This window comes from Perognathus longimembris, chromosome 4, assembly GCF_023159225.1.
Source record: "Perognathus longimembris pacificus isolate PPM17 chromosome 4, ASM2315922v1, whole genome shotgun sequence".
NCBI classification, from domain to species: Eukaryota; Metazoa; Chordata; class Mammalia; order Rodentia; family Heteromyidae; genus Perognathus; species Perognathus longimembris.
The window spans coordinates 90,144,703-90,172,181 of NC_063164.1; the positions used below are offsets into that span (position 1 = coordinate 90,144,703).

The following is a 27,479-nucleotide window of genomic DNA, read 5'->3' on the forward strand; positions in this document are numbered from 1 at the left end:
CACCTGCCACACAGCAGCTCTCTCATTGACATTGACTCGGTAATCTAAGAAAATCTTTTCAAAGAGTAGGCTGGCAGTTGGGCTGGGTGTAAGGATCTATTTTCTAATACAGAATAAACACTTCACTACTGCTTGTCTGCCTGCATTTTCCATGGGTTCAAGCCAAGTGGGTGTAAGAGAAAGGCTTGGCCCCTGAAGATGCTCTGAAGCCTCTTCTGTGTGCCGGGGCCCATTTGGTACAGAAAACCGGCCCACACTGTTTTGAATCACATTGAAAGTCTTACCAGGTGGTAGTGTTCCAACAAGAAAGCAACTGTGCTTTTTATTATTCGTAAAAAGCATTTCTTTTGCCTCCTTTTCCTCTCTGTGTCAGGCAGCACAGACTGTGTTAGATGTGCCTCACAAAAGCAAGACCAAGGGGATGGAGAAAGCAGCCTAGAGGTCAAAGGCTCGGCAGGAGGTCATCTTAATAAGCCAGCTAGAATGCCATTCCTTCAACTTTCATTTGCTGAAAGTTGTATTAAATTTGTTGCAATGCTTCTGCTGATTTTGATGTTCTCCCGTGACCTGGTTTTTAAAAGAAACAACATCTGGAATATTCTGAATAAATGATTCCCCTGTAAAACCCACCATGGAGAAGAGTTGTTTAGAGGTGAGGATGCTGAACTGAGCAGTGAAGTAGGCTGTTAGCTTTGCCGGTGAGAAAATGCATACCCTCACAGCTCGCTCTGTGAAGTTAAGTGATATACAGTTGTTAGGTATAAATTAATCAGAAAATGTATATGACATCTTTACATATCAGTGGAAATGCATTAGGTCTTCCTAAACTCATTTAAGAGGGTGAAACCTTTTAGGCAAAAAAAAAAAAATAGTTCACAGGGCTGGGAATATGGCCTAGTGGTAGAATGCTTACCTCGTATACATGAAGCCCTGGGTTCGATTCCTCAGCACCATATATATAGAAAAAGCCAGAAGTGGTGCTGTGGCTCAAGTGGTAGAGTGCTAGCCTTGAGCAAAAAGAAGCCAGGGACAGTGCTCAGGCCCTGAGTTCAAGCCCCAGCACTGGCAAAAAAAAAAAAAGTTCCACAAAAGGAAATTATTGTTTTCAACTGAGGAAGCTTTGTATAACATTTTTTTCATTTTCTTGCTTGCTTACTTTCTTTCCTTTTCTCTCTCCCTTTTCTTTCTTCCTCTCCCCCCCCCCCTCTCTCTCTCTCTCTCTTCTTTCTCTTCTTTCTCCTAGTAACACAGCAAGTTTATTGGAAGCTGCAGTAGATATAGACTCTCCATAGAGAGGAGCCTGGGAGCTGGGAGGAGCCCAGTGGAATTCTGTGGGAGGGACTCCGGCCATAGGCCCTCCCCTAGACTTTGTGCTGATTGATTGATGTCTTGTGTATGTACCACTCCAGCTCTTTTTATTGGTTGAGCCAGAAACCAGGGCATGGTGGGAAGCAGATGCACTTGAGCAGAAACCCTGGTCATTATGAGAAGGAGCTGTGGTAGGCTATATGTTGTCATGTGTGGCACACTGTCTGGCACACTGTCTGCATAATCTTCATTCACTCAGTTGTTTGTCCCTCCTGTCTGAAGTGATGTTCAAATCATTCACTCACTTAAAATGCGAGGCATGTGGGGCTATGGCAAAGCACTTGCTCCCCAATTGACTCCAACCACACTGGCATAGCTCCTCAATACTTTAAAATGCTCAAGATGTCACTGAATTTGGTGAGGATGTTCTGAGTGTGATTCTTAAACGTTAGAATTTTAATGTTTCCAGATAATTTACAAGCTAACTCTTGGAGCAGCAGTATTCAGACCTATGCAACTAATTTTAATTGTTTTGTAACAATTGGTTTGTGTCTATACAAGAAACATGTAGAGAAACATACTAAAAGTAGATTTATAATTTTTTAAATTGTATCATGTACTAGAAAGATCTTAGTATTCACAAACATTAAAATGTCTTTAAATGTAGCTGCTAGTAAGTTCAAAGTTTTGTTTTGGGGGAGGAGAGGTTTGGGGGGGATGGTGTGTGTGTGTGTGTGTGTGTGTGTGTGTGTGTGTGTGTGTGTGTGTGTACCAGAACTGAGGCTTGAACTCAGAGCCTTGGGTGCTGTCCCTTAGTTTTTGCACTCAAGACTGGAGGTCTACCCCTTGAGCCACAGCTACACTGGGCTAAGCATGGGATCTTGTTCTGTCCCATGAACCCAGGGAAGAGAGCTTGGGAGACAGATTAGATGTACACATCAGAAGACTGTGAGCTCCCCACAGCCAACAAGTGGGCATGCTGGGCTTCCTGCTAAGGTGACAGTGACCTGCCAGAGAAAGGCAGGGAGTTGTAGCATAAGCTGTGGACAGCTGGCTGGACAGATCAACTTGGGTGGGGGGCATACCAAAAAGCCTTCTGGAATAAATTTTAAGATAGCTTTCAAATGGACATGTATAACTTTTTATGCAAGGTAATTTTATGAAGTATTTGAATAGCTGTATTCTGGGAGAGAAATTTTCTGGGAGATGATTGAAAACAAAATCCCTTTATTTCTTAACATAGTCTTTCAATCTTGATATTTTATTTGTATTGTCATAAAAAGAATATTCCTATATCAATTTTAGTAATTAACACCATAGTTATATCCATAGCAAAAGTGATAATTCAGATAATTATTTACATAATTTAAAACAATATGTGGCTAGGTCCTGGTGGCTCAGGCCTGTAATCCTAGCTACTCAGGAGGCTGAGATCTGAGTGTTTTGGTTCAAAGCCAGCCCAGGTAGAAAAGTCCATGAGACTCTTATCTCCAATTAACCACTCAAAATCCAGAAATGGAACTGTGGCTCAAAGTGGTAGAGCACTAGCGTTGTGCAAAAGAGCTCAGGGACAGTACTCAGGACCTGAGTTCAAGCCCCAGGACCAGCAAAAGGAAAGAAACAAGTGTGCGAAGTGGGAAGTAGAGGTGTAGGTCAAGTGCTAGAGCATCAGCCTTTAGCGCAAAAGAAAAAAAATGCCAAGAGAGAAATCAAGGCACTGAGTTCAAGTCCACATACTAGCCATACACACAAGACACATACCAAACAAAATTTCTGAATTTAAAAAATATGTGTAGATTGGCTTTAGAGTATGAACAGAGAACTATAATGTGGATTTTTCAACACTTTCAAATTAAATTACAAAGGTTTTGAAAGTGGTTATTACCTGGGGGAAATCTGAATTATTAGTAAGACAAATTTTAAATTAAGGAAATTTTAAATTTCTCATGGTCTTCAATGAATTGATCAAATGTAGTCCTGTTTCCATAAAAGGTATTAATTTAATCCCAAGCAGTCTATATTGTTAGGCCCTCTTTGTAAAATTGTAGAGTAAGTTGACTTGTTTCTTTGTTTTACTGATTGTGTAAAAATTCACTTATTTTTAAAAAGTCATGTCTGCTAGCTCAGAGCAGCAGATCACACCTGTAGTCCTAGCTGCAGAGGAGGCTGACATCTGAGGATGACATCTGAAACCCACCCAAGGCAGAAAAGTCCATGAGACTCTTGTCTCCAGTTAACCAAGGAAAAGCCAGAGATAGAAGTGTGCCTCAAGTAAAAAAGACAAGTGAGAGCACAAGACCCTGAACTTAAGCCCTAATACTGACACAAAATAAATGAAAATATGAAAATAAAGTTTTATCTTCTTTTCTATATTTTAGCTGAAACAACAAATTCTATGCTGTGCCTTTCATCCTGATTGTGCTGTTTGAAGCTAGGAAAATAGATTTGAGACTGAATTCCAAAATCATCACTTACTAGCAATTTATTATTATTTGAATAATGAAAAGCATTTTGTTGCTCTCTTTTTGGTGCTACTGAGGCTTGAACTCAAGAACCTCAGGCATTGTTAAGGCAAACACTCACCACCTAACTCACACTCTTAGACTTCCCTTCCTCCTTGCTCCTTGCTTCAGTATCTTTCAGGTAGGGTCCTGAGTTTTTGCTGAGACTAGCATCAGACTACAGTCTCCTACCCAGTCCTCTGCACAGCTTAGATGACAGTTGCATGTAACTGTAATTACAGGTGTGTGCCATTATACCTAGCTATAAACAGCTCTAAAGTCTTGCTTCCTTCTCTGTGGATAATTTCCACTTAAGGTTATGAGTTTAAAAATAACAATCTTCTTTGTGTGTTGCCAGATATTATTTCTAAATGTTTTGCATGTGTTAGTCAACTCACAACAACCTCCATTATAATGAGAAAGTTAATGTCACAGAAAGATAACATCAACTGTTCAAGACTGTACAACTAGTAAAATGATGTATATTGAAAGTATGTTGTAAACTATGAAGCCCAATTGAAGTTAGTTAATGATTATGCAAAAGAACCTGTGAAGTATGATGAAACATTTAAAAAGAATGTCTGGATGATGCCATTCTAACTGGGGTGACCTGGAATCTCAATGTTGTTTTGAGTTGCATTTCTCATATGGTCAGAGATGTTGAACATCTCTGTTGGCCATTCTCCTTCCTCCCTCCCTCCCTTCCTCCCTCCCTCCCTCCCCCCCTCTTCCTCTTCCTCTTCCTTTCTTTCTTTCTTTCTCTCTCTCTCTCTCTTTCTTTCTTTCTTTCTTTTCTTTCATTCTTGCTAATCCTGGGGCTTGAATTCAGGGCCTGAGCACTGTCCCTGGCTTCTTTTTGCTCAAGGCCAACACTCTACCTCTTGAGCCACAGCCCCCACTGCTGGCTTTTTCTATATATGTGGATCAAACCCAGGGTATCATGTATGTGAGGCAAGTACTCTGGCACTAGGCCATATTCCCAGCCCCCATTATTTCTTCGTCTGAGAAGTCGTTAAGTCCTTAGCCCACTTATTGTTGGGGTTATTTCTATGAGGATTTGTTTTGCTGGGGCTGGGGATAATTTTTGAGCACTATATTTTAGATATGAGGCCCTTGTCTTACAAATAGCTGGTAAAGATCTTCTCCCAATCTGTGAGCTTTTGTTCTACTAGCTATGTCCTTTGCCATGCAGAGATTCTTCAGTTTAATGGAATCCCATTTAGCCAGACTTTCTTTGATTTGTTATGATTCTGGATCTCAGGAAGTTTTGACCTGTGCCAAGGAGCCCTGGTGTTCCCCCTATCCCTTCCTGTAATATTTTCAGGATAGCTGGTCTTACATTGAAGTCTTTCATCTATTTGGAATTGATTCTGGTGCAGGGTGATACATAAGGATCTAACTTCAGTTTTCTGCATACATATAGCCAATATTGCCAGCAGAATTTGCTGAAGAGGCAGTTTTTCTTCCATAGTGTTTTTTGCTCCCTTATCAAAGATTAGGTGGCCATAGGTATGTGGGGTTATTTCTAGGTCATTTCAGTTCTTCTCCATTGGTTGTCGGGCCTGTTCACGTGCCAGTACCAAGCTGATTTTATAACTACAGCTTGTAATAGAGTTGGAAATTTGGTATTGATATTCCTCCAGCACTGTTCTTCCCACTAAGGATTGCTTTTGCTCTTCAGGTTTTTTATTATTAAAAATAGACTTTTTTGAATGCCTGTTCTATATCATTGAATAATTTTGTTTGGATTTTGATGAGTATTGCTTTGAGTTTGTAGTTAGCTTTGAGCAATATTGCATTTTGATGATAATAACAGATGCTAGCGGGGATGTGGGCAAAAGGGAATGCTATTACACTGTTGGGGGGAGTGTAAACTTGTTCAACCACTCTGGAATCAGTTCCTCAAAAGACTAAACATAGAGCTCCCCTATGACCCAGTAATCCAACTCCTGGGCATTTACCCAAATGACCCAAACCAGCCTGCACTAATGCCACCAGCACAACCATGTTCACTGCAGTATTATTTACCATAGCTAAGATATGGAATCAACCCAGATGCCCCTCAGTGGATGAATGGACCAAGAAAATGTAGTATACATACACAATGTAATTCTATGCTTCCATCAGAAATAATAACATTACTCATTCATAAGGAAATGGAAAGACTTGGAAAAAATTACACTAAGCAAGCCAGACCCAAGGAAATATAGGCTGCAGGGTTTCCCTCATTTGTAATCAGAATGTGCCTATAAATCTACAAGTAAGCCCACTGGATAGTAAAAGACAAACAATTACACCTGGGCATGATTAATTAAATACCAATTCTAAGCATTTGCATACAGTGAGAATAAAGGAGGATATTCTTAAGAAGAGGATCACAATGGCTCAATAGCTATGTGCATACGACCATATAAAATCATGCTTATTGAAATAAGCTCCAAGAAATGGACAAGTTTTTTTTTTTATTGTGCTGTTGCTATTATTTCTTTTTTCCCTTTGGTTTATTCCCTGTGGTCACTGTTTCTGATTTTGGTACCCTTTGTATGTAAGTTTACCTGATTTGGGGAAGAGAAGGGGAATCATAGAAATGGTGGGACCAAGGGTGAACCAATGCAGCAATAATACTCACCAGACACTATGGTGGAAATGATCTTTACAACTTGAAGGGGGAGTAGGGTTGGAGGGAAAGTGGGAGAAACTGAGGGATGGGGCAAAAAAAAGAATAAAAGTAAAATAATTAAAAGAATGTCTTTTTAGAACAATCAGTGATGTCGTGGTAACTGTTTTGAAATTTCTCTGAAACTGGCTTCAGTTATTTGAATGGCCAAGAAATATACAAATAAAAGCCCAGGAAGGAAAGCGATGTGGGCAGGGAGGATGGCAGAATATCTTTTATAAGTTCTGGGCTCTGCTTCGCCACTTGTTTCTCTAAGTCTTTCAAGTGAAGTCGAGATAATTTATGAAAATAATTTTCAAAGAGATATCCAGTTAACAAGCCCAGACAACTTGTTGCATTTCCCTCCCTTTGGACCTCAGAGAAATTAAAATCCTTGGCTATATGAGCAAGCACCCTTGTAGGAGCAATGACAACCATTTCTTCTCTTTCAGACTTAACCAAGATTGTGAGCCAAATAGAAGCACCACACCTCCATTGCTACCTATAGCATTCCAAACCAGAGAAATGACCAGTCCTTTGGTTAGTGATGATGAAGTGTTCCCTCTGGTGAGTTGCTGCTTGCTGCCATTCTCTTCTTCAGGGGTGGGTACCTGAATCTTGATAAAGTTCCCCAGTATAACTTAAGTATCACTTCTTTTTTTTTTTTTTTTTTTTTTGGCCAGTCGTGGGCCTTGGACTCAGGGCCTGAGCACTGTCCCTGGCTTCTTCCCGCTCAAGGCTAGCACTCTGCCACTTGAGCCACAGCGCCGCTTCTGGCCGTTTTCTGTATATGTGGTGCTGGGGAATCGAACCTAGGGCCTCGTGTATCCGAGGCAGGCACTCTTGCCACTAGGCTATATCCCCAGCCCTAAGTATCACTTCTTGAACAGGACTCTTGCCATGGGTGTGGGCGTCATTATGGGCAGCCATGTCTGTCTACGAAATGTTGCATGAAGTATTTCAGTCAATAGTTATGAACCTTTTGTGCAGGATAGAATTACTGGTGATGATTTTTTTTAACCTTTAGAACTAAGCCCTGTATTTTTAAGAGTTAAAATTGGTCTTTAGTGGCTTTTTAAAAAGCACATTTTGCCCAGTGCTGGTGGCCCATGCCTGTAGTCCTAGATAATCAAAAGGCTGAAATCTGAGAACCATGGACAATCTGAGTGACTCTTATCTCTAATTGACCAGCAAAATGATGCAAATTGAGATGTGGCCCAAGTGATAGAGTATCAGCCTTGGTAGAGCACAGTCTTGAGCCAAAAACTTTAAGCAGAGCCGAGGCTCTGAGTTCAAAATCCAGTACAAATACACAGAGACACACACAAAAAGCATGCAATACACAGAATATTTTCCACACTTGCAAGTCCTACTCATTTCTACCTCCAGTCCCTACTTCCTCTGCTTTTGAGTGTCATCCATGAATTTGTCCACTGGCAAATTTTATGCAAATTGCATCCTTTTGTGCCTGACTTCTGCAACTCAACCTTGTTTCTGGGCTTTATCATCATTTTATATAGCTGCTTGTTAATTGGGTTTTGTTTCTCTGTAGTATTCCATTGTACATAAATCACAGACAGATGCTATCGTTCATTTCTCCATCCTTCTGGACATTAAATTACTTCTAGTTTGGCTTCTATCACAAGGAATGTTGCTAAAATCCTTTAGCTTTGCTCTAAACCTTAAGCATCTGCATCACAGCCTGTCCACTGAAACTAACAAGACACATTTCTATACCAACCATGCTAGTATGAGCTTCATACCCCATTCCAAATCCAGTACAGAGCCCCTCTGTTCTAGGATTGCCAAAAGAAAAACAAAAGCCCAAACAAAAGCCATCGTTCAGTATCACCCAGTAGGTGGATCCAATTATTCTACTCAAGGGCAGAGTATTTTTCAGGTGCATTCCTGACAAGGTTCACACTCCTGACACATAAAAACACCACAGCACAGTCCTGGATCTTTTGAGGGATTTATCTTTCACCCTCTGTAGTACTTGTGTCTTTCTATGCCTTTGACATACTTGCCACTTGCTGCTTATTGGGCATTATTGACATGACATTAGTGTTACTAACTTGTTATGCAGCATTCTTGGTGACTCCATGGTTAGCACAATGTTAGGCTAGCCCATGGGTATTCACGGTGGTCTGCCTCATGGAAAGGCTGGCTGGGGTTGATCTGTTTGCCAGACCTCCTGCTGCGCGCCCTGAGTCCTCAGTGGTAGAATCCACTCTAATGCATGCAGGGGACACAAAAATTCAGAAGTGGAGGTGTGTCTCCAAGTGGCAAAGTGCCAACCAACCCTGAGCAAAAAGGTTAAGCAAGAGAGCAAGGTCCTGGATGCACAGTTCCAGTACAGGCACAAAAAATAATATTGACAAAATACACAGTTCAGAGCCTTAGGATGTAATGGTATTGCCCATGCTGGTCATCACTCGGTGAGGATCTCAGAAGCCATGACTGCATTCACTGGTAGATCAGCTCAAGGTCTATTATTTCATAACCGCTGAAGTATTTGGCCTTGCACAAAGAAAAGCATACCTGAAGAGAGAGGCTTGCTCACTTTTCTTTCCTTCTTTCCTTAGTCTCCCCTGGATATATCCTTCCCAGCTTCTCTGGCCGCACAGCATTTCCTTCTGGAAGAAGAGAAGCGAGCAAAAGAACTTGAAAGACTTCTAAACACTCATATTGATGAGCTGCAAAGACACACCGAATTTACTCTTAATAAATACACCAGACTAAAACAAAATAGACATATATGAGCTTTTACACTTTTTATTTGCTTCACCCCCCCCCCAAAGAAATTTATGCAAAGCTTATTCACAAAACTAAGAAGTTTTGTTCTGTTTTCTGGAGAAAATAATTTCTGTAAGGCAGCTAGAAATAGCACGCATTTTGTTTGTTTGGTGTTTGTAGTTCTGAGTAAACATACTAAATATTTCTACTGTGAAGTTCCTATAAAATAAACATGACTACTCCAAAAGAGTTTTATTTTTCAGGCTAAGAAATGATTTGAATTTTAAAATGCCATTTTTTTCTACCTGAGACATGTATACTACACTCCCATTTCCCCCACAAATGAGGAGCAAGGAGAGCGGTGCCCCACACATGAGCAAGTGGGCCGCAGCCCATTCGGGCAAAATGTGAAAAACAAAAGATTTTTAGAAATAAAAAATGTTTAAATATTTTGAACTATATAACGACCCTAAGATTACTTTTAGACTAAAAATGATAGAGCTTTACTATTTGCTTTTGACTTATGTAATGTCTGCTTTACTATCATCAAGCACGACTTCATGGTCATCAGCATGATGTATAAAGCATTACTGTTGTTAATTCTCTCTTGTAATCACCACTGTTTGTAATACAATAAACGAATACAAAATTTTAATGGGCTTAAAATATGAATGTTAAGTTTGTATAGAACAGTAGCAAAATGATGTCATGACCAGTAAGATTCAAGATATAAATTTACAAGAATGGCAATCCAATATTCTTTCCTTACAAGCAGGAAATGGAAACATGGATTTTTTATGTTATTATTGTTATTGATGGTGGTGGTGGTGTTTATTTTTGCTTTCTTTTTTCCTTTGGGGGACAGAGAAAGAGAGAGGAAGGATAAACAAACACAATCATGCTATTTAGCATACACTATGTGGAAAATGACCTATATAACTTGTAGGCAGAAATGGAGGGGAAAACCAGGAGAAAGTAAAGAAAGGGATGATGTATCTAAGATAAAAGAATTGTGCTCATTGTATTAATTTCCTGACTTATGAAATGGTAACCTCTCTGTAAAACACCTTAATAACAGCAATAAAATTATATATACATATATGTATGTGTGTATATATCTATATGCATGAATATAAATATATGTATATATACATATATATGTGTATATATATGGCAGATAGGAAGATGGCCAAAATGGCCAACAAAGGCTGAACTGTTATGCTCCTGTAGCATGCCCATGTCATGTGCTCTCTTTCTCTGCCATATTTCTTTTCTAATTTTTTTATCATCTTATTTTTTTAAATGTCAGAGATGAGTGGTGTTGGGAGAGATGGGAGAGATTTATGGAAGGGGCAACATTGATGCAGATGCATTGTACTCACAAACCAGTATCTTGGATTGAAACCCCTTTGTACAACTATTTAAGGATAACTTTTAAAAGTCATATATATATATATATACATATATATGTATATATCACTATCTGTTGAACTCAGGGCATTGTGCTTCTTTAGTTGACACTCTACCACTTGAGTCATGCCTCCAGCCTTTATTATTTCTTTAAATGCTGATAAATTCACCAGGGAAGCTATCTTGACTAAACTTTACTTTGTGAGAAAAATTTAACTACTATTTATAATCTTTTGTTATAACAGGTCTCTACTCCAACTCTTGATTTCTTCTTAAATTTACATAAATCACCTGGTGATTGATGTCTTTAACTATCATTGTAATATTTAGTAACACCTGAAAGTAAGAATTATGTCCATCATATTTTGCCATGTGAAAAGCCAAGGTCAAGTATTAGGAAAATGGCTGGGGGTAAGGACTTCACATCTTTGTTTCTTAACAAAGCCTGGAAGCTTAGTAAAAGCAGTGGACTCCTCCTCACTTTACCATGGAAGACAAGCCCCTCCTGCGGGTGCCCTAAACTAGCCAAAGCTTTGCTTTTCTCCATCACTTCCAGTAGAAGGGTGACATGTGTTTTGTGTTGCTGTAATGAAATAGCTGAGACTGAATAATGTATAGCCAACAGAGGTTTGTTTGGGTCAGGTGTCAGTGGCTCATGCCTGTAATCCTAGCTACTCAGGAGGTTGAGATCTGAGGATACCAGTTTGTAGCCAGCTTTGACAGACTAATTTGTGAAACTTCAATTAACTAGCAAAAAATCAGAAGTGGAGCTATGACTTAACTGGTAGAGTGCCAGCCTTGAGCAAGAAAACTAGGGGACGAAGGCACTGAGTTCAAGCAGCAGTACCAGCACATTAAAAAAAAAGTTTTTTGGCTCAGTTTTACAGTGGTCAGGAAGCCTTCTGGAAGCATCATCCATCAAGCACAGGAGAAGATGCAGATACTGGACAAGAAGCTTAGAGAAGAAAGGCCAACTCCCATCATAAATGAGCCCATCCCTGCAGCACAGCATCAGTTCATGAGTGCAGAGCCTTCACCATCAAACCAGTTCTTATCTAGTCTACCTGCCAACACTGTTGCACTGGAGATTAAGTTTCTAACACATGAACTTCAGGGACAAACTCAAACCATGGCACAGGCAGCAGGTCAAAGCTGCTGCTCCCCACAGGCTGCACTGGAAAGCCCACTGAGAATGACTGGCTGGGGAGTAGGTGCGTCTCACAGGTCAAGCCAGAGAAGCCCCTAGTGATGGAGGCTGCAAGCCACACTTTAAGCTGACACACTGTCCTCCCCTGCCTGGCAAGGAGAAAAACCCACACATGGCCATTAACAAATAAATAGTTGAACTCTACTGGACAAGAAGGGTGTAGATGTGTGACTGTCATTGTGTGGTTCACTCTGTGTTCTCCTCACAGGAAGAACCCACCAGAAATACAGCTTTACGTGGCTCTGGGTGCTTCACAAGACAGCTTTGCACTTATCTGGTCAACTTGTCTTTTGACAGCTGTGGTGACCTGTTAAGGCTACTTCATCAAAATCCTACCAGGCACCGATGGCTCATCCCTGTAATCCTACCTACTCAGGAGGCTGAGACCTGGCGGATTTCAGTTGGATGCCGGCCTGGCTATAAAGTCTGAGAGATTCCCATCTCCAAAATGTCAGGATGGAGGTGTGTATTAAGTAGTAGAGCACCAGCCAGTAAGCAAGAAAGCCAAACAGCTCAACAGTGACCAGCAAACACCTTAGACAGGCGTCCCCCAAAGCCCCAGCTGAGGAGCCTGAACCTGGCCGCACCAGTGCCCCCCCCCAGCAGGGACCCGGAGACTGGTAGGCTTTGAAACACCACCTGAGGCGCCCTGGTCCGTGAGGACTTTTTGAACAACAGTCACAGGCTTGCTGGTGTGCAATACCAGCCCAGCAGGGACACCTGGGCCCGAACCCACACACACCCTCACAGCGGAGGCGCAGAGAGTCTGTGGGCACCAACCCGCGCCCAGACACTGGAACCTGCTGGGGTCCACGCATACCGCTCCCCACAGCAGACTCGCAAGAGGGCACAAGCACCCTCCAACAACTCAGGGCAGCATGCCCCCAAAGGAAACACTAGAGCACTCTCACACGTGCCCCCCAGAGGGCCAGCGTGGGTCAGCATGCTAGCCCTCCAGCAGGAGGATCTCCTGTCCAACCCCCCACGGGAGCACACAAGCGGGCAAGCTGCCCCCTCAGCAGCAACACCCACTCTGATAGGTGCACTCCGCAGGTGGGCAGGGCCCCTCAGCGGCAGCGCCAGCTCTGATAGGCGCATTCCGCACAGGTGGGCAGGGCCCCCCAGAAGCAGCGCCCGCTCTAATAGGCACACGCCGCACAGGTGGGTGGGCCACCCCTCAACAGCAACACCTGCTTCGACAGGAGCACTCTGCACAGGTGGGCAAGCTGCCTATCAGTGGCAATTCTCAAGCTGAGAGGTGAGCTCTTTTGACCATGGCACCTAGTGGGAAAAGAATCAAAGAAGAGAAAAGTCTCCATGCCATACTGAACCAGCGACCTACAAACCCCTATCAGGGACACACTAGGGTCAGCACAACACAGTGGCAGGGCACTGTCCTACAGAGAAAGACACAGAATCACCCCCAAGTGCAGTGAGGGTGACCGCCTCGGCAACAACCGAGATGGTCACACTCACCCATTGGGCAGTAAGGTTCAACAGCCAAACTCAAACCAAGAGCCAGGACACAAACAAGTCTCCACTGAAAGACCAGCGAGAACCAGCACAAAGCCAAGCTAAGGTCACCACCTATAGATCTCCAGATGTGCAAATCACAAAGAAATATTACAAACTTCATGAAAGGTCAAGCCAACTCGCCAGCTCCAAAAAGTAGTACGACTGAAGAGGAGATGGAGAATAAAAAAAAAACTGAGGCTATGATAGCAGAAATGATGGAAAGCCTCAGGAACAAATTAAGAAAATAATTCCAGGAGTTTAGAATGGAAGTCTCGAAGGACCTTCAGGAAGTCAAGAAAGAAATGGAAGCAAAACTGGATACAGAGCACTTCTCCATTAAAGAAGACCTCAACATCCTGAGAAGCAAAATGGATAAAAAAAATAGATTTAAAATACATCTCTTTAAAGAAATTTCCACCATGAAAGCTGATCTGGCAACCACAAATAGCTAACTGACATCCATAAACTCCACACTGGAAGCCACAGAACAAAGAATTGATCATATCAAATCCCGAATCTCTCTTTTGGACGACAATGCAGCTGAGAAGGACCAGAAAATTACCACACTCCAAGAAATGGTTAAACTCCAGGGCAGACTAATACAGGAGCTAGTGGACAAAGACAAGAGATATAATCTGTGTATAATTGGAATAGATGAAGAAGCCAAATACCAGAACAGAGGGCTTCAACATATTTTCAATAGTTATTGCAGAAAACTTCCCCAATCTCACAAGGGACCTCACCCAAGTAACCGAAGCCTACAGGACGCCCAGCAGACCAGACCGTAGAAAATCCTCGCCCAGCCACATAATAATCAAGACTTCAGATCTCAAGAATAAAGAGCAAATATTGAATGCAGCCAAAACTAAGAAAGAGCTATATTACAATGGTAAAAGGATCAGAATCACAGCAGACCTCTCCACACAAACCTATAACGCACCAAGAGCGTGGAAAAACACAATTCTAGTCCTCCAGGCCAACAATTGCCAACCCAAAATTAGATATCCAGCAAAACTAGAATTCACCTTCGAGGGAAAAACCAGATTTTTCCATAGCAAAGAGGATCTAAAGGAGTATGTGAATAAAAAACCAGCCCTACAGCGAATTCTAAGAGGGGAACCCCACCCAACAGAAAACGTACAGGACACCCAGACAGAAACAGAAAGAAACTACAATAGCCAGAGCCCAACAGAAAGACCAGCTCAATAAAAACAAGAAAAAAAAAAAGGAGAGGAAAAACAGCCTAACAGGAAAATGGAAAGGAAAAAAACACTCGTATCCTTGATCTCTTTGCATATAAATGCTATAAACTCTCCGATAAAGAGGAGCAGACTGACAGAGTGGGTCCGTAAACAAAAAGTTGCCATCTGTTGTCTTCAAGAGACCCATCTTACAGCAAGGGACAAAAACAGGCTCCGAATGAAAGGATGGAGCAAGATCTTCCAAGCAAACGCACCTACCAAAATGGCAGAAGTAGCCATCCTGATTTCAGACAAGCTGGACTTCTCATTAAAATCAACTCAAAAAGACAAAGAAGGGCACTACATTTTAATACAAGGAAAAATCCAGAATCAAGACACCACGGTGATAAATTGATATTCACCAAACAAAAGAGGCCCTACACATGTCAAGCAAATTCTCACAGAACTACAGAACAAGATAGACCCAAACATAATCATAGTGGGAGACTTTAACACTCCACTCTCTCCAAGAGACAGATCCAATACCCAGAGGATTAACAAGGGTGCTGAGGACCTAAGTAACACCATATCCCAAATGGATCTGATAGGTCTGTACAGAGTCTTTTACCCTACAGAGACCCAATACACATTCTTCTCAGCAGCCCATGGAACATACTCCAAAATAGATCATGTCATAGCCCACACAAAGAACCTCAGCAAATACAAAAGTATTGATGTCATACCATGTATTATATCTGACCACAGTGGAATAAAGGTAACCCTCAATAACAAAGGATACCACAGAGGGTATACAAATACTTGGAGGCTAAACCCATCACTGTTATCTAACACTTGGGTCACAGACCAAATTAAGGATGAAATTAATGAATTCATAAGCCACAACGACAATGAAAATACATTACAAAGAAACCTATGGTATACAGCTAAGGTAGTACTGAGGGGCAAGATCATTGCCCTCAGCACTCACATTAAAAGAATGGAAGCAGAGCAGGTGAATAACCTCACGATGAAACTAAAACATCTGGAGAAACAAGAAATAATTGAATCTAAAATGACTAGGAGGAGAGAGATCACAAAGATTAAAGAAGAGATAAATCTGATTGAAAACAGAATGACCATTCAACACATAAATAAGACTAAAAGCTGGTTCTTTGAGAAAATAAATAAAATTGACATACCCTTCGCAAGAATTACAAAAAAAAGAAGAGAAGAGACTCATATACATAAAATTAGGGACTCCACTGGAAAAACAACAAATACACACAATATTCAAACAATCATAAGGAACTATTTCCAGAACCTCTACTCACTAAAAAACAATAATTTTACAGAATTGGATCAATTCTTAGAGAAGTACAAACTGCCCAAACTGAATCAAGAAGAAATAAATCAACTAAATAAACCAATAACTTACAGTGAGATACAGGGGGTAATCAAGAGCCTCCCAACAAAGAAAAGCCCAGGCCCAGATGGATTCACCAATGAATTCTATAAAACCTTTAGTGAGGAGCTAATACCAATACTCCTCAAATTCTTCCGTGAAATAGAAACAGAGGGAGAAATCCCAAACTCATTCTATGAAGCTAATATTATACGCATCCCCAAACCAGGCAAAGACCCAACAATAAAAGAGAACTACAGACCAATATCACTAATAAACACAGACAAAAAGCTCCTCAATAAAATATTAGCTAACAGGATCCAGAAACTGATCAAGAAAATTATACATCATGACCAAATAGGCTTCATCCCACAGTCACAAGGATGGTTCAACATCCATAAATCTATTAATGTAATTTACCACATAAACAGAACTAAAACCAAGAATAACATTGTTATCTCAGTCGATGCTCAAAAAGCCTTTGACAAATTACAACATCCATAACTATTAAAAGCTTTGGAGAGAACAGGAATAAATGGAACATTCCTCAAAACAATAAAAGCCATATACAACAGACCAACTGCTAATATCATATTAAATGGAGAGAAACTTAAATCATTCCCCCTAAACTCAGGAACAAGACAAGGATTCCCACTCTCCCCACTTCTTTTAAACATAGTGCTGGAATCCCTAGCCATAGCAATAAGGCAAGAGGAGGACATCAAAGGGATCCACATCGGCAAAGAAGAAATCAAACTATCCCTATTCGCAGATGACATGATCTTATATCTGAAGGACCCAAAAAACTCAGTCCCCAAACTCCTTCACCTAATAAACCAGTTTGGTAAAGTAGCAAGATACAAAATCGATCCACAAAAGTCAGCAGCTTTCCTGTACACCAGCAATGTACAATCAGAAAAAGAAATTATGGAAATAATACCATTTACAATAGCTAAAAAAGAATAAATTACCTAGGGATCAACCTAACTAATGACATGAAGGACCTATTTAATGAGAACTATAAAAATCTAAAAAGGGAAATCAAAGAAAACACAAGGAGATGGAAAGACCTCCCATGCTCATGGGTAGGCAAAATCAATATAGTGAAAATGGCCATATTGCCCAAATTGTTATACAAATTCAATGCAATCCCCATCAAGATACCAGCTACATTCTTCACTGAAATAGAGAAAGCAACCCATAAATTCATATGGAACAGCAAAAGAACTAGAATAGCCAAAGCAATTCTAGGCAAAAAAAAAGCAGTGCAGGAGGTATCACAATACCAGTCTTCAAGCTCTATTATAGAGTCATCATAACAAAAACAGCCTGGTATTTGTATAAAAACAGACCTGAAGACCAATGGAATAAAATTGAAGACCCAGAAATAAAACCACACTCTTACAGTCAGCTGATATTCAACAAAGGAGTTAAAGACATACAACGGAAAAAAGATAACCTCTTCAACTACTGGTGCTGGGAAAACTGGGCAGCCATATGTAGAAAACTCAAAGTAGACCCTAGCCTATCACCATGCACCAAGATCAACTCAATATGGATCAAGGACCTCAACATCAGACCTGAATCCCTGAAACTACTGAAGGACAGAGTAGGAGAGACACTAGAACTTAGAGGCACAGGAAGGAACTTCCTGAATAGAGTCCCAGGGGCACAACAGATAGGGGAGAGACTTGACAAATGGGACTACTACAAAATAAAAAGTTTCTACACAGCTAAAGACATAGCCACCAAACTAGAAAGACAGCCAACCATATGGGAAAAGATCTTCACCAGCACAGCAACAAAGGCCTAATATCCGTCATCTACAGAGAACTCAAAAAACGAAGCCCCTCCAAGCCCAATAAACCAATTATGAAATGGGCAAAGGAGCTAAAGAGAGACTTCACAAGAGAAGATATAAAAATGGCAAAGAAACATATGAGGAAATGTTCAACATCCCTAGCAGTAAAGGAAATGCAAATAAAAACAACCCTGAGATACCACCTCACTCCAGTTAGAATGGCCTATACTTTGAACTCAGGCAACAACAAATGCTGGAGGGGGTGCGGGGAAAGAGGAACCCTTCTCCATTGTTGGTGGGAATGCAAATTAGTACAACCACTTTGGAGAACAGTATGGAGGTTTCTCAAAAAGCTCAACATAGACCTACCCTATGACCCAGCCATACCACTCCTAGGCATCTATCCTGAACCACAGGCCTCAAGATATCAAAAAGACATCTGCACTTCCATGTTTATCGCTGCACAATTCACAATAGCCAAAATATGAAAACAACCCAGATGCCCCTCCACAGATGAATGGATCCAAAAAATATGGTACCTATACACAATGGAATACTACATAGCGATTAGAAATGGTGAAATATAAGGCTGGGGATATAGCCTAGTGGCAAGAGTGCCTGCCTCGGATACACGAGGCCCTAGGTTCGATTCCCCAGCACCACATATACAGAAAACGGCCAGAAGCGGCGCTGTGGCTCAAGTGGCAGAGTGCTAGCCTTGAGCGGGAAGAAGCCAGGGACAGTGCTCAGGCCCTGAGTCCAAGGCCCAGGACTGGCCAAAAAAAAAAAAAAAAAAAAAAAGAAATGGTGAAATATTGGTATTCGCAGGGAAATGGTCAGAACTTGAACAAATAATGCTGAGCAAGACAAGCCTAGAACACAGAAAACAAAGGGGCATGTTCTCCTTGATATAGGACTGTTAAGGTGGGGGAAGGGGGAGACAGTAGAGACCAGGTTTGCGAAACCAAAAACTTCTTGTCAAATGGTATTCCCCACAGGTTTGGGTCAGTGACCCTACATTATGTAACTAAAACCAAACAATTACTCAACATATAAAGGTCAAAAATAGACCTCTCAGTGGATCACAATAGCTCAAAAGCCATGTATGTATGTTCATATAAGACAAGGATAAGCAAACTCTATTGTTGACGATACATTTAAAGTCCTAGGTGAATTTCCTTTGGTGTAGGCCACATGGCTACTGTATATGTTTTGGTACGCTGTGTATTGTATATATGTCTACCTGATCTAGGGAAGGGAAAGAAAAGCAGGGTGTAAGATATCACAAGAAATGTATACACTGCCCTATTTTGTAACTGTACCCCTTTTGCACAACACAGTGTCAAAAACTTTGTTTAATTAATTTAAAAAAATTATAAAGTATAAACAGGGTAGAGATGGTTCATGCCTGTAATCCTAGCTAGTCAGGGGTCTGAGATCTGTGGATTCTGATTTGAAGCTAGCCCAGGCAGGAAAGTCTGGGAGACTTTCATCTCTTAATAATCCACCAAAAATCTGGAAGTAAAGGAGTGGCTCAATGGTACAGTGCTAGCTTTGAACAAAAAGAGCTCAGAGACAGTACCCAGGACCTGAGTTCAAGCCCCAGGACCAACATTGTTTTTTTTTAATTATGAAATACATTGCAAGGCACAGTCCAAGAGGAAGCAAAAGATGTAAATGATTGGAAAGCTACCAAGTAGGAATGACAAGAACTACAATTAGAGCAAATTGAAGGAACAGAAGAAGATGGTGGTGGAAAAACCAACAACAGGCAATCACACAAGCTGTCTCTAATCAAACAGATTTTGGCTTCTAACACACACTTCTCCCCCAAGAAATTGACAACAAATATATAAACAAATAGAGAATCATAGGAACAAAAAAAACCCTCATATCTTGTACACATAAGGATGGAAACCCACCCAAGCAGCGTGGCTAAGCCACAGAGCAGACCGGAGGCTGCTGGGGCGCCAGTACTAACCAGCGGACTGCAGCATCGACACAGAAACCTCCCCTAGCGCTGGACCTGGACAGTGCGGAATCAGAGGCCAGCAGCGAAGCACTCGTGCCATCCACACCTGGAGAACTGGTGCAGCGCTTCCCGACAGCCCACAGCCAGTGCCAGGATCAACGACTACCCTACCAGGGACCCCACCACCACAGGAGACCAGCACTGGTGGTGACTTACAGAGCTTGGCGGGACCCCTCGCTCTCACCCAAGAAAGGCACCACACTTGAAGAGGTCAAAGAGGCCAGAGCCCTTCCTCACTCCCCCAAACTTCATCTGCTGGCTTCCAGGGATGCCACCGGGACTCATACTGGGAGGGCGCTAGGACACTGCATCCTCCCAGCCCTGGCTATCAGCAAGAAACCTGACTTGCTTGAAAAGAGCACAGACAAAATCCCCCATACATACCTGTGGGAGCTTGCCCCTTCCGAAGCCTCATGCCCATCCCAGAGGCCTGGGGTTGGTCTCCCCAACCCCCTGTAGCAGACTGGTCCAAGCACCCAGAAGCTGGCAGATCACTTCCCCTGGCCAAGCACCAGACACCTGCCAGGCGTGACCCAACCCAGGACGAAAGTGCAAATGAACTCCTGCACACCCATGGGAACCCAGCCCTTCTAAAGTACATGCCCATCCCAGAAGCCCCAGTTGAACCTTCCCAGCCCCACTGCAGACCAGACTGAGCTCCTTTCAGTGCACATACAAGCTTGCTGGCCCAGGGACCCAGTGTGGGTTAGTCCACCCAGTGTGAGCTAGCCTAGGCCCAGCTCAGACTGCCACCTGTCAGGCACAGGTGGAAAGCTAGGGCCATGGCCCTGATAATCCCTGAACCCAACTGCATAAATCACAATGAAAGATTACAAGATTCATGAACAATCAAGACAACAACCCAAATCCAAAAGCCAACAACAATTCAGGGAAGGACCCCAGTGAGGATGAAGAAGAGATGGAAGACAAAAGAACCAGTAAAGAAAGGATGACAGAGGGGCTGGGGATATGGCCTAGTGGCAAGAGTGCTTGCCTTGTATACATGAGGCCCTGGGTTTGATTCCCCAGCACCACATATACAGAAAATGGCCAGAAGTGGCGCTGTGACTCAAGTGGCAGAGTGCTAGCCTTGAGCAAAAAGAAGCCAAAGACAGTGCTCAGGCCCTGAGTTCAAGGCCCAGGACTGGCAAATAATAATAATAATAATAATAATATAATAATAATAATAAGAAAGGATGACAGAAATGAAATAAAAGGGGAGATGCAAAAACAATTTCAAAAGTACAAAGAAAATCCAGAACTCCCACAAAAATATGGAGATAAAAATAGAAACACTTCCGTGGTGCAAACCACAGTGGAGTCTATAGGTAACAGAATAACTAAAATGGAAATGGAATATCAGGAGGATAAAAGTCAAAGGTATGAAAAACACACTCAGAATCTATCAAAAGGAATTGGTAGACACAACTGAGAAATCTAATTTACTCATAATTGGGATTGACAAAGGGAAGAAGTCAATACTAAGGGCATAAAAAATGCTATTCAGTAAAATAATAACAATTTCCCCCAATCTCTCTCTTTTTTTTTTTTTTTTTTTTTTTTTTGGTGCTGGTCCTGAGTGATGTCTGTGAGCTTTTCACTCAAGGCTAGCCCTCTGAGCCACAGCTCCACCTCTGGCATTATTTTCTTGCCAGTCCTGGGGCTTGAACTCAGGGCCTGAGTACTGTCCCTGGCTTCTTTTTTGCTCAAGGCTAGCACTCTACCACTTGAACCACAACACCATTTCTGTTTATGTGGTGCTGAGGAATCAAACCCAGGGCGTCATGCATACTAGGCAGGCACTCTACTGCTAAGCCACATTCCCAGGCCCCGAACTCCCCCAATCTTAAGAGAGAAAAATCTCTCCTGCTTAAATGAAGCATATAGAAACTCTGATAGATAGGATCCAAGAAGAAACACTTCTAGACATATCATAATAAAAACACTAGACTTGAAAAGCAAGGAATTGATGTGATTTGATTTGATTATTATTTTTTACACATTTTATCTCAGTCTATTTTAGTTCACCCCAGTGTATACATTAGACATCTACAAATAAAGTATGATGCTGTCCCTGAGATGGTTATGGCCTCTATCTGTGCGGAATGCAGTGTTTGAGTCATATGCTAATAAACACTTAAGATAGTTACTAACTTTTACTGAGCTCTAGCTATGTATTAGCTACTCCACTACGCATTTTCCACATGATTTCTTCTTTAGTCACCTCCACAGAACTTTTTAGTATTTTGTTAACTCAGTTTATTGATGAAGGGGCAGTGGCTTTGATGATGATAAAGTTTATTCAGGGACACAGAAGGGAATTGATTTTAAATGCCGAAAAATCAAAGAAGGATCAAAACAATGGAAAGAATGTCAGAATCAAGCTGGGAGTCAGTGACTCATGCCTGTAATCCTAGATACTCAGAAGGCTGAGATCTGAGGATCACTGTTTGAAGCAAGCTGGGGCAGAAAAGTTCATGAGATTCTCATCTCCAATTAACCCCCAGAAAATCTCAAGTGGCATTGTGGCTCAAAGTAGTAGAGTGACAGCCTTGAGAGATAAAGTTCGGGGACATTGCCCAGGTTCTGAGTTCAAGCCCCAGGACTAATAAAGGAAGGAAGGAAGGAAGGAAGGGAAGGGAAGGGGAGGGAAGGGAGGGAGGGAGGGAGGGAGGGAGGGAGGGAGGGAGGGAAGGAGAGAGGAAGGGAGGGAGGGAAGGAAGAAAAGAAAGAAGAAAAAAGAAAGAAGGAAAAGATCACTGCAGATCTCTCCACACAAACTCCCAATGCAAGGAGAGCCTGGAATGGTATGATTCAAGCCCTGAAGGTCAGCAAGTGCCAACCCAAACTATTCTACCCAGCAAAGATATCATTTACATTTGATGATGAAACTAAAACCTTCTATGACATACAAAAAATAAAGGATTCATGAAACCAGCATTACAAAGAAAACTAAAGGGAGGAATGTAATATGAAGAAAAGAATCAAAATCAAGGACCAAAAGAAAACAAAAACAAAAACACTAGAAGACCAATTTAGTAAGCACAGGAAGAGGAAAGAAGCAAAATACAAGAAAATGGCAGGAAACAGCACACATCTATAATGACCCTAAAGATTAAGACTCAATTCCCCAGTCAAACAAAAAGAACTGCAGATTGTATTTTTTAAAAAAGCAAACAAACAAGATCCATCCATTTGTTGTCTCCAAGAGACCCATCCCACAGTCAAAGAGAGAAGTTTTGCAAAGCTAAGAACATAGTTACTAAACTAGAAAGATAATTAATTTGGAAAATATCTTTACCAACAATTCATCAGTCAAAGGCCTAATATCTAATATATACAAGGACCTCAAGAAACTAACCCCTCCCAAACTTAATACACCAATTACTAAATGGGCAAGGGAGCTAAGAAGAGACTTCTCAGAAGAAGAGGTAAGAATGGCAAAGAAACACAGGAGGAAATGCTCATTGTCCCTGGCTATAAAGGAAATGAAATTCAAAGCAACTGGGAGATACATCTCACCCCAGTAAATTGGCCAACATTGTGAATTTGAACAACAACAAATGCTGGCAGGGATGTGTGGAGAAAGGAACCCAACTTCCCTGCTGGTGGGAATGTAAACTAGTACAACCACTCTGGACAGCAATCTGGAGGTTCCTTAAAAAACTAAACATAGCTCTTGCCTCAGACCCAGCCATACCACTCTACGGCATCTACCTTGAACAACATGAGCCAGGATATGATCATGACACCTGCACATCCATGTTCATTGCCACACTATTCACAATAGCCAAGATATAGAAACAACCCAAATGCCCCACAATAGATGAGTGGATCCAAAAAATGTGGTACTTATACACAATGGAATTGTACACAGCCATTAGAAAGAATAAAATAATGTCATCTGTAGGGAAATGGATGGAACTAGAACAAATCATGTTAAGTGAGGCAAGCTGAGATCAGAGAGACAAATGGTGCATGTTCTCTCTGATATGCGCAAGTTAAGTCTAAAATGTACTGGGATATGACAAATTACACAGTCACATACAGTGAAACCGAAAGAGGATAGCCTCAGGAGAGAATCACAAAGGTGCAACACCCAGGCACCTCTTCATATGTATATAAAATACTGTACATAGTGAAATGAACTCTAAAGATATAGAAACAAAAGACTTTTTTCTTAATTTGTTTTTTTTCTTTTTCTAATGACTCTGTTATTTAGCTTACATACAGTGTATTCATGTGCACATCTGTGGGAAGGTGAGGGAACATAGAATCAGAGGAAAAGGGTGAAAATTGCAGCAGTAGAGTGCACTGGACACTGATAAAAGTGAGCTATGCAACTCATGAGTGGAAATCGGGGAGGGGGAATAGGAGATGACACTATGCAAAAGGAAATGTACTTATTACCTGACATATGTAAATGTAACCCCCCCCCCCCCGTATATCACCTCTAAAACAATAACAAAGTAAAGTAGAGGGGGAAAAAAGAGAAAATGCACTCAAAAATTCCTGAATGCAAGCTGGGATCTTGGTGGCTTGCACCTGTAATCCTACTTATTCAGGAGGCTGAGATCTGAGAGTCCAGGTTTGAGGTCAGCCTGGGCTGACATGAGATTCTCAGTCTTCAATTAATCAGAAAAAAAATTCAAAAGTGGAGGTGTGGTTCAAGTGGTAGAGTGCTAGCCTTCAGAAAAAAAAAAACCTAAGGGACACTGTCCAGGACCTGAGTTCAAACCCCAGCACTAACACACATAGATATTCTTAGATTCAAGTGAGATCAATTTCTAAGCCAAAATTCCAACTAGACCACAGAGCATGAGTGGGAAAAGAGATGAATAAAAAAGGAGAAAAGTAAACAGATAAAAATGTTGGTTTCCATTTGACTCATCATTCATTCTACCAACATCAGGCATTGGTCAGATGAGAAATGATAATCTCCAATTCCAAATAAAGGTGGACAGCCTTTTAAATTCCATGTTTACTAGTGAATCTAATTGTTTCCTATTAGTTGTTAGTATGTGTGAAGTACATTTTAAGGGCTGTCTTGATTTGTTGGGATTTAGGGCAGCTTGTAGAAACACTCCCACACTGGACAGTGAGACAGCAGGGTCACTTCACTACTTCTGACATTCAGCTCAACAATCAAGTCATAAGCACTTACTGATTGTCTCTTACGCCTAGCTGTGCTAAGTTGAATAACAATCCATTCCTCTTTTAAAGAAATTTCCATTCTCTTTTCAAGAAGTTCCCAAGTAAATTGAGGAGACAGGTGGGGTTGGGAGAGATGGTAGAGAATGATGAAAAGAGTGATATTAATCAAGATGCACTGGGCTTACAAACAGACATGTTGAATTGTCAAGGTGATGTACAGAGGAGTTACTGTTTCATAATAAGGTAGTGAGTACATTTCTTGTCATACATTACACCCTCCTTCATTTTTCTTTCCCTTCCCTAGCTCAGATAAACATATATACAATACCCAGTGTACCAAAATCATATACAGTGACCACAGGGGATATGCCATAGGGAATTCACCTAGTACATTAAAAATAACAACAACAACAAAATCCTCCTGTTTTCATCTCTTCGAGTTCATTTGCTTAGCCTCATCTTATATAATCATATGTACCTAGCTGTTGAGCTATTGTGATCCTCTGGTAGGTCTATCCTAGACATTTTTAGGTACAACTTCTTAAAAATAAGAAAAAGGAAATAATTTACAAACACTAACAATATATAGCTAATACTTTTATAATTTTCTGTATTGATAACCTAGATTAAATAGAAGTGCTGAAAAAAAGTTCCCAAATGAGTGAGAAGATACGTAAATAGTTCATTAAGAAGCATGGTATATTAGAAAAATGTGCATGATATTACAGAAACTCAAAGGAAGACATTTAATTCAACTTGGAGTGTGAAACATAGGGAGAGAAATGAAAAATAGGGATCATCTGTAAAACTTTTTGGAAGTGATGTCTCTGTGGGATGGGACAGAATTGGCAGCAATCAAAGGACAGGCCAGGAGTGGCCTTCGGGAGTTCAAGGCTCCACTGCTGCTGTTTATGTCTGTGCTTGCTAGTCCTCGAGCCTGGGTGTGTCCATGAGCTGTTTTGCTCAAGGCTAGCACTCTACCATTGAGCCACAGCTCCACTTCTGGCTTTTGGGGGAGTTAATTGAAGATAAGCATCTCACAGGCTTTCCTATCTGGGCGAGCTTTAAAGAGCAATCTTCAGGTCTCAGCATCCTGAGTGTCCAGGAATACAGGTGTGAGCCATCAGTGCCGACATCTCACAGTCATGTTGTAAAGAAAGGACCGCACGTTTTCCTTGTTCACTGGGGCCTTGAGATTTGGTACCTGCTCATGAAGATGGCATGAGGACAGGAAGTGAATGAAGCTCTAAAATGCAGACATTAGAAAACCGGAAGTCTTGACACAATCATCTTAGCTCCCATCTCAGGAGCAAGAAAGGAGGAAATAATGAAGAGTAGAAATCAATGAATTGAAAGCAGAAAAACAAGAGGAAATCAATCCAAGATTTTGTAGAACAGTCTCTAAAAGAACCAGTCAATAAACCTGACAAATTTACAAGACCGACAAGGGAAACATTACAAATTATCAACACCACAAATGAAACAGGGACTTTCACTGTGAACTTGCAAAAGCAAAAGTATAAGAAAGGAATACTGTGAACACCACACTTACTTGGAAACTTAGCTGGAACAGAACAAGTACTTGAAAAATACAAATTACTAAAACTTACCCAACTACTAAATACAATAATCAAGATACAATTTACTAAAACTATTAAAAATTGAATATGTAATTCTTAAATTACCAAAAAAATTGGGCACTAGTTGCTCCTGTCTGTATTCTCCACTACATAGGAGGCTGAGATCTGAGGATCACGTTTCAAAATCAGCCAAGGTAGAAAAACCTAACAGACTCTTTACCTCCAATTGACTAGCAAAAGAGATGTGAAGAGGAGATGTGGCTCAAGTGATAGAACCTTGAGTGGAAAGGAAAAGCTAAGTGAGAACACAAGCCCCAGTACCAGCACACACACGCATGCACACACGCGCACACACACACACACACAATTACTAGAAAATAAGTCTCCAGGTGTCAGTAGTTTCACTAGAAAATTCTAATAAAAACTTAATAATTAATACAAAATTTTATTTCTCATCCAGAAATTACAAAATTAAGTTTTTATTAGGGGCTGGAGATTTAGCTTGGTGGAAGCGCCCTTGCCTGGCAAGTGCAAGGCTCTGAGTTCAGTCCTTAGCAATATATGCAATGAACAAATAAATAATATTTCCAAATTTATTTCATGAACAAAAAATGTTACCATGATAACAAAACTGTACAATGTAGTACAAGAGAAAACTATAGACCAAAACTCCTCTTGAGTGTTGATGCAAAGGTGCTTAACATAAATACTAGTAAATAAAATTTAATAATCTATAAAAATAATTATGCACCAAGTGAGTGGGATTCATTTCAGAGAGGTAAAGCTAGTCTAATAATAAAAAATCAGAGTAACCCACCTAAAGATCTGAAAAGAATATACAAGATCACATGATCACATCAATTAGTACAGAAAAGGCATTTGATAATTATAATACTTGTGGTAAAAGAAAATCTTGCCAAAAAGTAGAAACAGATGGGAACTTCCTTGACTTGATATAGAATATTTCTAAAGAACCTGTAGGTAACGTTTTACTCA

At 41.0% G+C, this 27,479-nt stretch overlaps 1 protein-coding gene across 2 annotated transcripts in view; it reads left to right on the forward strand.

Annotated features, from left to right (window-relative positions):
- Positions 1-9,227, forward strand: part of Deup1 (deuterosome assembly protein 1) — a 73,594-nt gene extending 64,367 nt beyond the window's left edge. For both annotated transcript variants that reach the window (XM_048344303.1, XM_048344305.1), the window contains 2 exons: positions 6,918-7,032; positions 9,051-9,227. In XM_048344303.1, the coding sequence (XP_048200260.1) occupies positions 6,918-7,032; positions 9,051-9,227 (292 nt within the window). The remainder of the gene's footprint in view (positions 1-6,917; positions 7,033-9,050) is intronic.
- The last annotated feature ends 18,252 nt before the right edge of the window (positions 9,228-27,479 follow it).